At 44.6% G+C, this 14,107-nt stretch overlaps 1 protein-coding gene across 2 annotated transcripts in view; it reads left to right on the top strand.

Moving 5' to 3' along the window:
• FAM13A (family with sequence similarity 13 member A) overlaps positions 1 to 14,107 on the top strand; it is a 501,662-nt gene that overhangs the window by 412,196 nt on the left and 75,359 nt on the right. For both annotated transcript variants that reach the window (XM_030190686.1, XM_030190687.1), the window contains one exon: positions 13,462 to 13,538. In XM_030190686.1, the coding sequence (XP_030046546.1) occupies positions 13,462 to 13,538 (77 nt within the window). The remainder of the gene's footprint in view (positions 1 to 13,461; positions 13,539 to 14,107) is intronic.

Raw genomic sequence — 14,107 nt, 5'->3', positions numbered from 1 at the left:
ACCGACCCGCGGCAGCGCCGGCCCCGTCGGCGGCTCGTCTTCGCCGCACTGGATCCCGCGGGCTCCGTCGACCATTGCTCCCCGCTGCGGGAGCCCAGGTAAGGGCCCGGGACGGGACAAAAATAGGTTTTTCGGTAAACATCTTTAATAGTTATAAAACATGCCAATGCCGATGTACTAAACTGTGAATATGGTCATACAAAAGTTAATTCCTTTTCTTGTTTCCTCTGTCAATATTGTAATAACAAATCTCTAGGTTAGGGTGGTGGACTTTGGAACTGAGGAACTGAGTTCGATTCCCACCTCAGGCACAGGCAGCTCCTTGTGACTCTGGGCAAGTCACTTAACCCTCCATTGCCCCATGTAAGCCGCATTGAGCCTGCCATGAGTGGGAAAGCGCGGGGTACAAATGTAACAAAAATGAATAAAATAACGAGCTCTTAAATATGTATTTTTCCTGTTTTATCAGGATAACCTCACTTCAAAAATTGTTTCAAAAGAGAGTCTTGATGCTTAGTCATCCAAGTTTACACACGCTAAATGTGTGTCTTGGTATTTGCCCATTATTGAGGCAGATTCTGGGACCTGTTTTCATAAAAGCACCTAGGCACTTATGTTGCCTTTTATTTAAAAAAAAAAAGTGTAAATAGATGCCTTTTTGAACTTCTCAAATAGGTGTTCTGTAATAAAATGAGGCCCCGAGGAGATAATTCTGTAGCAGTATGTACTTCCTTTATTGAATACTAGGTGTAATAGCTGAATTACACACCTATAATTTAGATGCTGGTGTAAATGCTTACATCTAAGTGCTGGAGGTGAACATATAACTTACAACATTTTATGTTACATGTGTGTGAGTCTTACCCATGCTCTGCCTAGGCTCCACCTACCTTTAAAACATCCATTGTGTAAGATATGCACATATGCATTCATATTTGCCATTATGCTGAGCTTTTATATGCGTTAGTGTCCACTTTATAGAGTTACTCCCCCCCTACAATGTAAGCATACCAGGTTGCACTGGGAATAGAGGTCTGTAGAGTCTGGCTGCTCTAGGTGGGGGCATTATAAAAACAGGAAAACATTCAGTTAGTTGCGAATGAAGGCTTACGATGCAGTAGCTCAATAAATGCTGGCTCTGATCGACCTCGAAGCTCAAAGCAACAAGAGGAAACTACCAGACCAAAAATACAATTTAAAAAAATACTAACAGAGCAATTATCCTATATCTGTTTCAGCTGTTCCTCTGGTCCCGCCCTTCCGCAAATAGGAAATGAGGGCGGGACCAGAGGAACAGCTGAAACAGAAGCGAAACCAAAGGCTGTCTCTACTTGCTGGACTTCACTGTTGCCGGCAGTGCAGGAGGTAAAACATTTTAAACGTCCTCCTTGAACTCGAAGGCCACAGAGTCAGAGGGAGGGAGGCGCTGGGCGGTGGAAATTGGAGGAGAGGGGGGCGTGGAACTCGGACAGCAGTGGGGCTGTTGGACTGGAGGGGGGAGGGGGTTCTGAGACGAGAGAGGGGGAGGGGTGGGGGAGGGGGTTCTGAGACGAGGGAGGGGGAGGGGTGGGAGAGGGGGAGGGGTGGGGGAGGGGTGGGGGAGGGGGCCCTGGAACCTTGCTAGCGCCCGTTTCCTTTCTGTTGGAAACGGGCCTCTTTTACTAGTTGGAAATAAAATGCAGCAGCCATCGGAGACACTGCATTATGAGGTCACTTCTATATAGTGCACCAAAATGCAGCACGCTGAGTACAAATTCTGTAACAGAATTTGGTGCTCAAATTCCATTTATAAAATACTAATGTAACTGTCAGCTATCGTTTAGGCACGCCTGCTTACACCATGTCAATAGCAGCACTTCAGTGTGTAAATGCAAGTATTCTTTAACCTACGCATGTCAGGGTTTGACACACCCATGCGCCTCCCCTGTGCATGCCCCCTTTTCATTTATGCACTGTGCAGCCTACATGCACTTATTAATAGAATAACACTGAGCTTGGGCCTTTAGTGCACAAATGGCACTTACATTTAGGCACTAAGGTTTTAGAATTAGAGTGTGTGGCACCCAGTTTTAGAAATGCCCCAAAGTTAGGCCCCTAGGTGCAGCGTGCCAAGCGCGAATTCTTTAACAGCATCTGGGCACCCAGATTCCATTATTGAACACTAGCATAAATCAGCATCGATATATCGTGTCAATAATAGGCATAAATGTGGCACTTTTTGCAACGTACCTGTTCTTTCCATTGTTCGGTAAGTTATGTGCTGAAGTAGGAGCCCTGCCCTTGCTCTGTCCATCTGTTTGCCCCCTTTGAATTTTACACATTGAGTGAGTTGCACGTGTCAGTTATAGAATTGTTCTTAGCGCCACTAGCACTTACATGCATAAGTGTACAATCCACACATGTAAGTGCTGGTATAATATTATACTATAATAATAGTGTGCAAATGATGCTTACGTTTAGGTGCTAAAGTTACAGATTGAGGGAGTAAATGCGTTCTAAGCTTTGAGTGTCTTCATGCCAGCATTTCACTGCAATGCAGAGCTGTGTTCATCGTCACTCTTACGACATAAGTACATAAGTAGTGCCATACTGGGAAAGACTGCAAAAAGCTGATTGATAAGTAGTTATTATATAGAACCAAATGAACTGGATTTGCCTTGTGAGGTGTAATTTTACAACATGGCGCCTAGGCTTTTGAGACATCTATGTAGGCACCTATGTGCTGTTTATAAAGTAGTTTATATGAAAGCTGCTACACAAAATTATGCCCGCTTTGAGGCAGGAATGATTATATGCACATATGTGCTTGTAGAAGTTGTGTGTGTTCTAAAGTAACGCAAATAAGTGCTGATCCCACCCCATTCATGCTCAGTCTCTGCCCTCATGAATGCCCACGTGTACATTGTATTAAAGTTTGTTACTTTTTAATGTGCATATACCTCTAGGGCAGTTTTTACAAGCACCTTCTTGAGCATGCAGAACACATTCATATGCTCTAGTGCAGAAGTGTACAACCATGATCCGTAATGGGCCACAGCCCAGTTCGATTTTCAAGATTTCCTCAATGAATATGCATTTAGATCGATCTGCATACAATGAAAGCAGTACAGGCAAATCAATCTCATGCATATTAATTGTGGAAATCTTGAAAACCTGACTGGGTTGTGGCCCTTGAGGACTCTGGTTGCCTACCCCTGCTCTAGTGCCTATAAAATTACCCCAAACCCCCACACACACAAACATGGTGTGACTCACTTTGTGGCAGAGAAAAAATGAGTTAGTGTGCCATCTTGGTTTTGCATGGTACCTGAGTGGCCAGCAAGTAAAATTTTACTGGTTTTTATTGTGTGTACCTTGGAGCATGCTCATTCGCTTTTCACTGAAACTAACTTGTTCTTCCTTGGAATGTGTTTGGGTACGTGGGAGTTTTTCTTTGAAAATTAGCTGGGATAAAATTATCCACAAGCTTTGCATGTGCACAGGTTACTCAAAATTGGCCCCTTCAGTGCAATGTGATAACCCTGAGGATGATAAATAGGAAGCAGGAGATATTCCATTGTGTGCAGCCTGTTCTGTATCTGTTTCCCATCCTTCTCCCACGCAAAGGCTGCCATTGAAGGGTGCTCAGTGATGACAGCTGCAGACAGTTAAGGGAAATGGAATAAACATGGACAGGTTCCAGTTCTGCACATTCAGAACCATCTCGCTCAGGGCTTCAAAGCAAGCCGCAGGCATTGTGTACGGGTGAGTAGACAGCACAGGTGTACTTGGAGGGAGTAGAACTAGGACTCTAAACAATTGCTTGTAGCATAGTGACAGATAGGGAAAGATTTACAACAAGCTATTAAAAAAAATAGTAGGGAAAGCATTCAGAGCATGACTTAGGGAATGCTTTCTAACTCACTTGCATGTGTTTGTGTGTGTCTGGCACACATGCGCATACCCTTCTAAATTTCTGTCTCCATTGCCTGTGTGTGTTTCTTGTATCTGTGTTCTTCAAAATGGGGGGAGGGGGGGACGGGACAGTTTGCTAGCAGCTGGTTTTGGCGCCTACGCACCTGCTCCAGGAGTCTACAAAACATATAAAAATTAAAATAAACATATAATGCTGATAAGACAATAAACATAAAATTATAAATGTAAAATTGAGGTTATAATACATATAAAAAACCTTATTACACAAATGATAAATTAAAAAACTTAAAAAAATGGATAATTTTGTAAATATTTATTTATTTGTTGCATTTGTACCCCACATTTTCCTACCTATTTGCAGGCTCAATGTGGCTTACATGGTACCATAATGGCGTTTGCCAAGTCCGTTGATAACAGAGACAAGGTTATATTGTGGTCCGATGAGGTAGGTGTGTAGGTGTGTGTCACGCACCATGAGGGTCGAAGGGAATGTAAATTGTTTATTGTCTCATACGATCATTGGTTATGCAGTGTTGCTGGGTATGGTGATTTACGGTAGATTGGTGGGGTAAGCCTTTTTGAAGAGGTTGGTTTTTAGTGATTTCCTGAAGTTTAGATGTTCATGGATTGTTTTCACAACTTTTGGGAGTCCATTCCATAGTTGTGCGCTTATGTAGGAGAAGCAGGATGCGTAAGTTGTTCTGTATTTAAGTCCTTTGCAATTTGGGTAATGTAGGTTTAGATATGATTGTGATAATCCGATTCTGTTTCTGGTTGGTAGATCTGTGAGGCCTATCATGTATGCTGGGACTACGCCATAGATAATTTTGTGGATCAGGGTGCAGATTTTGAAGATGATCCTTTCTTTGATTGAGAGCCAGTGCAGTTTTTCTCGGAGGGGTTTGGCACTTTTGAATCGTGTTTTACCAAATATTAGCCTGTCTGCTGTGTTTTGGGTGGTCTGGAGTTTTTTTTGTGAGTTGTTCTTTGCATCCCGCGTAGATTCCGTTGCAGTAATCTGCATGGCTTAGGACCATTGATTGTATTAGGTTTCGAAAAATTTCTCTCGGGAAGAAAGGCTTTAATCGTTTGAGTTCCCACATTGAGTAGAGCATTTTCTTTATTACGGAGTTTACTTGGCTCTCAATGGTAAGGTTGCGGTCGATTGTAACTCCGAGTATTTTTAGGCTGTCTGAGATAGGGAGGGTGTGTTCTGGGGTGTTTATGGTTGTGGGTTTGTACTTGTTTTATTGGGATGAGAGGATGAGGCAGTGTGTTTTTTCAGTGTTCAGTTTCAGTTGCAATGAATTTGCCCAAGAGTCCATGATGTTCAGGCTGTCATTAATCTCTTTGGTTATTTCTGTTAGACCATGTCTGAAGGGAATGTAGATTGTTACGTCATCTGCATAGATGTACGGGTTAAGGCCTTGATTGGATAGGGACTTTGCCAGCGGGATCATCATTATGTTGAAGAGTATTGGTGATAGTGGTGATCCTTGGGGTTCTCCGCAGGCTGCTTTCCATGGTGGTGTTATGTTTGAATTTGATTTTACTTGGTATGTTCTGGTGGTTAGAAAACCCTTGATCCAATTAAGTATGTTCCCATCGACTCCAAAGTGGCCAAGGAGTCTTCGTAGTATGTTGTGGTTTACCATGTTGAATGCGCTCGACATGTCGAATTGGAGGAGAACTATGCTTTTACCTGTGGCTATTTCCTGTTTGAATTTCGCCAGGAGAGTGACTAGGACAGTTTCAGTATTATGGTGGGGGCGGAATCCTGATTGTGAGTCGTGTAGTATTGAGAACTTGTCCATGTATTTCGTGAGCTGTTTGGTCACCAAACTTTGTCAGTTTAACTACTAGTGGGATAGACGACACTGGACGGTAATTGATGAGGTTGGTTGTGTTTTTCTTAGTGTCTTTTGGTATTGGGGTGAGTAGGATGTTACCATATTCCTTGGGGAAGAGACCTTGTTGTAGCATGAAGTTAAGGTGGGATGTGAGGTCTGCTATGAAGCGACCGAGAGCGGATTTAAGTAGATGACTGGGACATATATCCAGTTTGCAGTGGGTGTTGGTGAACCTATGAGTCGCTTGTGTAACTGATTCAATGGTGAGGAGGGTAAATGTTGTCCAGATACGGTCAGCTGGGTATCCACCAAGGGTTAGATCCAGGTCATTGATGAAGTTTTCGATGTTGGTGTTGTGCTGAGGAAGTGTGCTGCATAATTTTATTATTTTTTCGTTAAATTAGCTAGCAAGTTTGGCTGCGGGTGGGATGTCTGTGTTGGTTGTGGTGGTAGGGGTGGTGTCTAGTAACTTATTTACGATTTGGAATAGTTTCTTCAGATCTTTGTAATCCGGTCCTATTTTAGTTTTGTAGTATGATCTTTTGGTTTGTCTGATTGCATGTATTTTCTATGTATTTGTTTCCATGCATTGAGTGTATGTTCATCTTTTGTTTTTTCCCATGTTCATTCAAGTTTCCTGGTTTGTGTTTTGAGTTTTTTTAATTCGTCATTGAACCATGGTATCAAGTTTTGTCTTCATGAGATTCTTGTCTTTAAGGGTGATATTTTGTTTAGTACGCTTCTGCATCTATCCTCCCAGTGATTGAGGTAATGTATGGAATCCGTTCGTGTTGTCCAGTCATTGTCGTATATCAGTTGCCAGAATATTTTTGGGTCTATTTGCCCTCTTGTAGTGTAAGTTGTATGTTCTGGTGTGCGGTTTAATCCCTTCTCTCGCCAGTCTAGGGATAGGTTCAGTTTGTAGTGGTCGGTCCAAGGTGTTTCTGTCCATTTGATGTCGGTTATTAATAGGTTAGGATCCGTGGACAGTTTATGTGATAAGAGATCAAATGTGTGTCCCTTGGTGTGGGTAGCTTGCATGTGACGCCATTTTAATCCCAGGTTTGTAGGAAGTCTTTGCATTCACGTGCGTTGGTGGAGTCGGGGTCTTCTAGGTGAAGGTTTATGTCACCTAGTATTAGTGTTTTGAAGTTGTTTACACAAGTGTTTGAGATGAAGTCCGTGAAGATAGGCTGGCTTTCGCTCCAGTTACCGGGCGGTCTGTAAAACAGGACATAGTTCAGATGACCGATCAGGGATTTGTTATGGATTCTGAATGAGGCAATCTCTAGTTGGGGTGTTATGGATTCGGCAATAGTTTCGGTGGTGAATTGGGTTCGGTAGATTAGTGCTAAGCCTCCACCTCTCTTTCCCGATCTGGTCCAGTGAATGATTTTGTAACCTGGAAGGCATAGTTCAAGGATTATGGGGTCCTTTTGATCGTGGATCCATGTTTCATTGATGAAGATAAGATCGAGATTTTCTGAGGTGATCCTGTCTGATATTCTTGTTGTTTTGTTGACTACGGACCTAGCATTAATGTAGCCCACTTGGATATTTTGGTGTGGGGCTGCTAGATTTGATGTGGATTTTTGTTAGTTGTTCCTTGGATGGTGTGTGTTTATTATGAATTTTCCTTCCGTTTTGTTGGTATTGTCCGTGTTTAGATAGGCTTCCTTTAAATTGGTGGGTGTCAGTTTGGTGAAGTGTGGAGTGTTTGATCAGTCTTTGGTGATTTTGTAGGATACATATGATATTATTTTCTGTGAGTGGGATGGATAGTGTTAGGTGGGTCAGTGAAAGGGAGTAGATAACTAGGAGTATTTTGATTGTGTTCATTTTGGTGTCAGTTTGGGTAGATGGGCTACTCACAGTCAGATGTTCGGGAGTGATGTTCTGGTCGCGGAGCTCTGTAGTTGTGGACACCATTCACACTCCTCACTGACTGTCTCCAGCGCCCCAGCATTTATTCTCAGTGGTGCTTCTCTTTCTCCTGGTCTCCTTCCTCTCTTAATGGACAGCTGGTCGGCACTCCAGGGATGCGGACGAGGGGTTCAGGGTCCGCATGGTAGCACTGCCCCCCGAGGTAGGGAGGAGTCACCGTCAACTTGCAATTCGCTGCGCTCGTCTGTGTCTCCACTCAGCTTCCCAGGCTCGTCAGCCACGTGGGCTCGCGTCTCTCTCGGCAGCACTGGGGCATCAGTGAGCTCCAAAATTTAACAGGGTGGCGTCGCGCCCTCGAGCAGGGATGATGTTGCGGCAGGTCCTCACGGCTTGCAGCGATCTGGCCGGGCGCAAGACCTCGCAGCTGCACAGCCCCCCGGCAGGTCCTCCCGTCTGGTCAGGTCGCAGTCGCCGCCGGCCTCGGATCCGCTCAAGGGTCGGACAGGGAGGCCGAAGTCGACCCTCGGTGGTTCCCAGTGAGCTGGCCCAGAGGACGATCACCAGTTCTCCCGACTCCCGCAACGAGGCCACGGGTCGGGGCCGGCTCTAGCTGCCGTCCATCTGTGGCCACGGCGCACTGGTTCCCGGCTCTGAACTTGCTCGGGTGAGGCTCGTCCGGCTCAGTGCTCTGGCCCAACAAGGCTCGATGAGGCGGGGAGTCCTTCCAATTATCCAATTGTCTGATATAACATAAAAGTATTAAACATATGATAAATGAAACATTGAAATTGTATTAAAAATATATTTAAAATCTTTTAAAATTATGTATGTGTGCTCTAGACCACTGACCTTGTAATGTTTCCAAGGTCTAAAAAGGATAACTGCAATTATCAAGGAGGATAACTTTTTTGCAGAGAAGGTTGAGGAAGTCGCTAACCAAATCAAAAGGTACACTGATACCATCTCTTCTCTCTCCCGCCAGGCGCCTTCTGCATCAGCCTCCTCATCCAGGAGGTCTTTTGGCAAGCCAAAGAAGGGTGCCTACTACTCACAGAGACATAGGTATGCCACTTCTTCTTACCAGCCTGCTCAGGCTCAACCCTAGCGCGCTCGTTCTTGTCAACAGTGTGCACCTAATGCCTTCTGCTTCCCAGTCAAAGCAGGGGGCAAGCTTTTTGACTGGCTACAGCAGAGCTTAGCCGCTGACAAAGTGTCCGTGCCGGGCGACTTGCCAGTTGGGGGGAGGCTGAAATTTTTCCATGAAAGGTGGCTCCTTATAACCTCTGACCGGTCGGTTTTCCAAATAATCTGTCTCGGATGCATACTAAATTGGCTTCGAAAACATCCAAATTGCCCGCCGAGAGCTCATTACTTCACCTCTCAGCATGAGCAGGTACATGCAGAGAAACTCTTCACCCTTCTACATGTCCATGCAGTTGAACCTGTTCCACCAGGGGAGGAAGGGCAGGGATTCTATTCCAGGTTCTTCCTCGTGCAAAAGAAGATGGAGGGATACGTCCCATCATAGACCTAAGGACCCTGAACAAATTTCTGGTCAAAGAAAAGTTCAGGATGGTTTCCCAGGGCATCCTTCTTTCCAAGATTTGGGAAAATGATTGGCAATGCTCTTTGGATTTGAAGGATGCATATACTCACATCCCGATACTTCCAGCCCACCAGAAGTATCTTCAATTCCGGCTGGAAACACATCACTGCCAGTATCGCGTGTTGCCTTTTGGCCTTGCGTCAGCTCCCAGGGTCTTTTCCAAATGTCTAGCGGTAGTCACAGTGCCGCTACACAGACTGGGAGTCCATGTGTTCCATTATCTCAACGATTGACTGGTGAAGAGCACATCGGAGGACGGTGCTCGGGAGTCCATGTGGAGGACTATTCAGATGCTGGAGCTCCTCGGGTTCATTATAAACTACCCCAATCACCCTGCCCTGCAGTTGGAATTCATTGGAGCCCTGCGCGATACGCAAAAGGTTCGAACTTTCCTCACAGGACCGAGGGTGGATGCTCTAGTCACCCTGGCCTCTCAGGTTCAAACCTCTGAGCAAGTCGTGGCTTGGCAGGTGTTGAGGTTGTTAGGCTACATGGCTTCCACAGTTTGTGACATTCATGACACACCACATGAGATCAGCCCTATGAATCATAGCCTCCCAGTGGTACCAAGCTACAGGAGAACTGGAAGACGTCATCCGATTGTTTCCAGACCTTGTTCACTCTTTACTCCGGTGGACTGTTCGATCCAGTTTGACTGTTTGATCCTGGGACTTCCATTCCAAATTCCTCAGCCTCAAAATGTTCTTGCAATGGAAGCATCGTTACTGGGTTAGGGAGCTTATGTAGATGGGCCGCACACTCAGGGAGCATGGTCCTTCCAGGAAACAGGTCTTCAGATCAACCTTCTGGAGCTCAGGGTGATCTGGAACGCTCTAAAGGCTTTCATAGATCAAACTGTTCAATCAAATTGTGCTCATTCAAACAGACAACCAGGTTGCAATATATTATTATTATTATATTTGTACCCACATATTGCAGGCTCAATGCGGCTTACATAGTAAATACAATTATAGAGTCTAGAGGAAAATATTACAAATTGTGATAAATGTAGTAGTTGTGAGGTTATGGAAAGCAGTAACTTATAATGCCAAAATAAAACATTCATGGTCTGTGGCAAATGGATTAGCCACATGGCTACCTACCTGGTACAAGAACAATTGGAAGATTAATACCAAAAATTTGAGAGGTAAAGAATTGTGGCAAGACATTTGAAATTATGTACAAAATACTAATGTTGCTGTTTTTCATGTAGATGCTCATTGCAACGGTGACACTCTAGAATGCATTTACAACACAGTGGCTGATGAACAAAGCAAAATTTCACCTCTCAAGGTGGAAACTTTGGAAGAACAGGATAATTACAAGCAGGGGGGCACTGGATCATGCCCTCTGTGTCAGGAGGCCATCTGGATGTGGCGATGGGTCACCAACATAGCATGTTCCTTCAGGCCGCTTATCTGATAGGCAGAAACAGACTGATCAGGGTCATGCGACTTCATGCGTGATCTCTCAATATAGGCATTGCTCGCTATATCTTCCAAGCATGGGGCATCTCCTCAACACTTACCTAAATCACAAAGTCCCTCAGTTCTGCTCCAGATTTCAGGCCCATGACAGACTAGTATCAGATGCCTTCCTCCTACTTTGGGGGACAGTTCTGCTGAATGCATACCTTCCAAATCCTTTTGTGGGGAAGACTTTGCTGAAACTTAAGCAAAACCAGGGGACAATGATCTTAATTGCACTTTCCTGGCCTCGGCAGATCTGGTTCCCTCTTCTAGAATTATTCTCCAAAGAACCGTGGAGATTGGAGTGTTTTCCAACCCTCATCACGCAAAACAAGGGATCTCTTCTACATCCCAACCTTCAGTCTCTGGACTTAACGGCTTAGAATTTGCTTCTCTTGGTCTATCAGAGGGTGTCTCTCTGGTCTTGCTGACTTCCAGGAAAGATTCCACTAAGAGGTGTTATTCTTTCAAATGGAGGAGGTTTGCCATCTGGTGTGAGGGCAATGCCCTAAATCCTGTGTACTGTCCTACACTGTCCCTGCACATTCTGCACCTCGCCGAGTCTGGTTGCAAGACCAGCTACTTATGGGTTCATTTCAGTGCAATTAGTGCTTATCATCCATGTGTAGAGGGAAGCCTATCTCTGGACAGCCTCTAGTTGTTCGCTTCATGAGAGATTTGCTTTTGTCAAAGCCCCCTGTCATACCTCCGCCTGTGTCATGGGACCTCAATGTCATTCTCACCCAGTTGATGAGAGCTGTTTTCGAGCCACTGAATTCCTGCCATCTGAAGTAGTTGACCTGGAAGTTCATTTTCTTGGTGGCCGTTACTTCACCTCGTAGGGTCAGTGAGCTCCAAGCTCTAGTAATGATGTGCCTTATTCTAGGTTTCATCACAACAGAGTAGTCCTCCACATGCACCCTAAGTTCCTACCAAAGGTTATGTCGGTTCCATCTGAACCAGTCGATCATCTTGCCAACATTCTTTCGCCGACCTCATGCCCATCCTGATGAGAACACCTTGCACTGCAAGTGAGCATTGGCCTACTACATAGAGTGAGGAAGGCCCCACAGATAGTCCATCCAACTTTTTATTTCATTTGACCCTAACAGGCTGGATGGTGGTCGCCATCAGTAAATACACAATCTCTAATTGGCAGATTGCATTTCTTTCATTTTTGCCCAGATTGGGCTGGCCCTGCAGGGTCATGTCAAGGCTCACAATGTCAGAGCCATGGCTGTGTCGGTAGCCCACTTGCGGTCAACTTCCATTGAAGAAATTTGCAAGGCCGAGATGTAGTCTTCAATCCACAAATTCACATCTCTTTACCGCCTCGAGCAGGATACCCAACACGATAGTCAGTTTGGGTAGACAGTGTTATAGAATCTGTTTGGTATCTACAATCCAACTCCACTCCCCTAGACCCATTTTATTCTCTTTCAGGCTGCACTCCCACTCAGTTGTATATAGTTTCAGGTTAATCTGAGTTATGTCCTCGTCATTGTGAGGCCCAATTGACCAAAGTTTGTTGTTTTCGGTGAGCCTGGATGCTAGGGATACCCCACTTGTGAGAATTAATGGCCGGTATTCTCCGAGGACGGCAGGCCTTATATTCTCACAAACCTTCCCACTTCCCCTAGGGGTTGTCTCCTATTTTTATTTTTATCCTTATTTTTCTTGCTGTAGTATTTAACTGTGGTAACTGCGCCCTCTTGGTAGGTGGGAAGGCACCCGCATATGCACGGTGGAGCATGTCTTGCACTCCATGAAGCTTGTTATAAAGCCCGGATGGACCGGGCAACGTGGTATCGCGTTACCCACTTGTGAGAATATAAGGCCTGCTATCTTCGGAGAATACCTGTTACAGTTAAGTGTCTTCGCTCTCTGCCCCAGCAATTTGCAGAATGAATTTTTCTCCCATGGCCAAACACCCATTTGCCTGCCTTGGGACAAACACTGTACATGTTTTTACTCATGGCCTCTGTATCTGTTGTCTCAGTGAAAGCATGTATGTATTTCAACTTTGAAACTTGACATAACACTTTGCACCTGCTACTTGTGCAGGTAAGACTGTTGCTGGAAGAGTACACATGCATATTTGAAAATGTCATCTATGCATATATTTCTTCTCCGTCAACCTAAACAAACCCCTAGAAATGCCTTATCTCAGTTGTTAAAAGTACATGTGCTGTGAAACAACACATATTGAGAGAGACCAATTCTGAGAGACAATTAATGCATGTAAAGCTCTCTTCACCTGAGTAAATCACTTTGAAAACTGTCCTATTTCTGACCTGTACTATATTTCTGCCAACTTAGAGGTGAAAGGCCTTGTGTTAGTCCATCATTCTGTTTAGTCCCCCAGCTAAAATAAGATTGTGAGGTATGCCGATCATGGTTCCCCTTGTGCTCAGACCGTTCACAAGAATGATAGGAAATAGCTTGCAAAAGTCCTAGAATAAAATAACTGTGATTAGCTTCTGCATTTCCAGTGAAGTCAACCATATATGATTTACCAGCAAATCCATATAAACAAAATGCACTTTGTCCGTGCTGTTTGTGTGCATTGTTAACATTCATTTGTGTAGTGGAAAAAATTGCCATACCCTCCAACTTGCCCACTGTGTCAACAGATTCTGAGGCACCTTTCCACCCCTCCCCCCCCCCCCCCCCCCCCCCCCACTTGCCTCCCAGTAGCAGCACTAACTGTGTATTTTCAATCATTGATGTGTTGTAGAGCATGGAGGGTTTTGGCACCCCAAGAACTGCAGACCAATCAGAAACTGACAGCATGGAAGTTTTGTCTGAAGCCAGGTAATTCTCTTAGCTGCCTGCTGCACAGTTTGACTTGTCTTGGCCCAGACAGCTGCTTACTGCAGTCTGTGTTTGCCATATTGGTTTGTGAAAAATGGAGTCTACTGAAACAAGGGAATAGGAATAATTTTTCCACTAATCAGCAGTCCAGCTCTCCCCAGCAAGACAACTTCCTGATACTATAAAGCCAATACTAAAAACAACAAACAGAGTGCCTGTTTTCAGCAGACAACTTAAGCTTCTGAATTCTGCTGAAAATATGTTCCTAAAGCAAAGGTTCCTAAGTTTTTAAGCACTTAGCACTGAAAATCAGCATTGAGTGCTTAATTTTCTTTCCTTGTCCTTAGGCCCCTCCCATTTTTTGAGGCCTACTAAATTTAGGAGCTCATCAGGGGAAATTAGTTCATAACGCCTTTCATGTCAAAATGTGACATGATTTGCACTTTGCAGGAAAAATAACATGAAATGCTTTGAAACACACAAAAATGCCATAATGCTTGTGTCTGTGCTGTTTTTTTCCCATAGAATACACTTTTGTGAAATCACTGCACAAAAGTGCAGTGTGGTGG

The sequence above is a fragment of the Microcaecilia unicolor genome, chromosome 2 (genome assembly GCF_901765095.1).
Source record: "Microcaecilia unicolor chromosome 2, aMicUni1.1, whole genome shotgun sequence".
Taxonomy (NCBI): Eukaryota; Metazoa; Chordata; class Amphibia; order Gymnophiona; family Siphonopidae; genus Microcaecilia; species Microcaecilia unicolor.
Note: the sequence above shows the minus strand (reverse complement) of the source record. Positions and strands in the feature narration are given on the sequence as shown.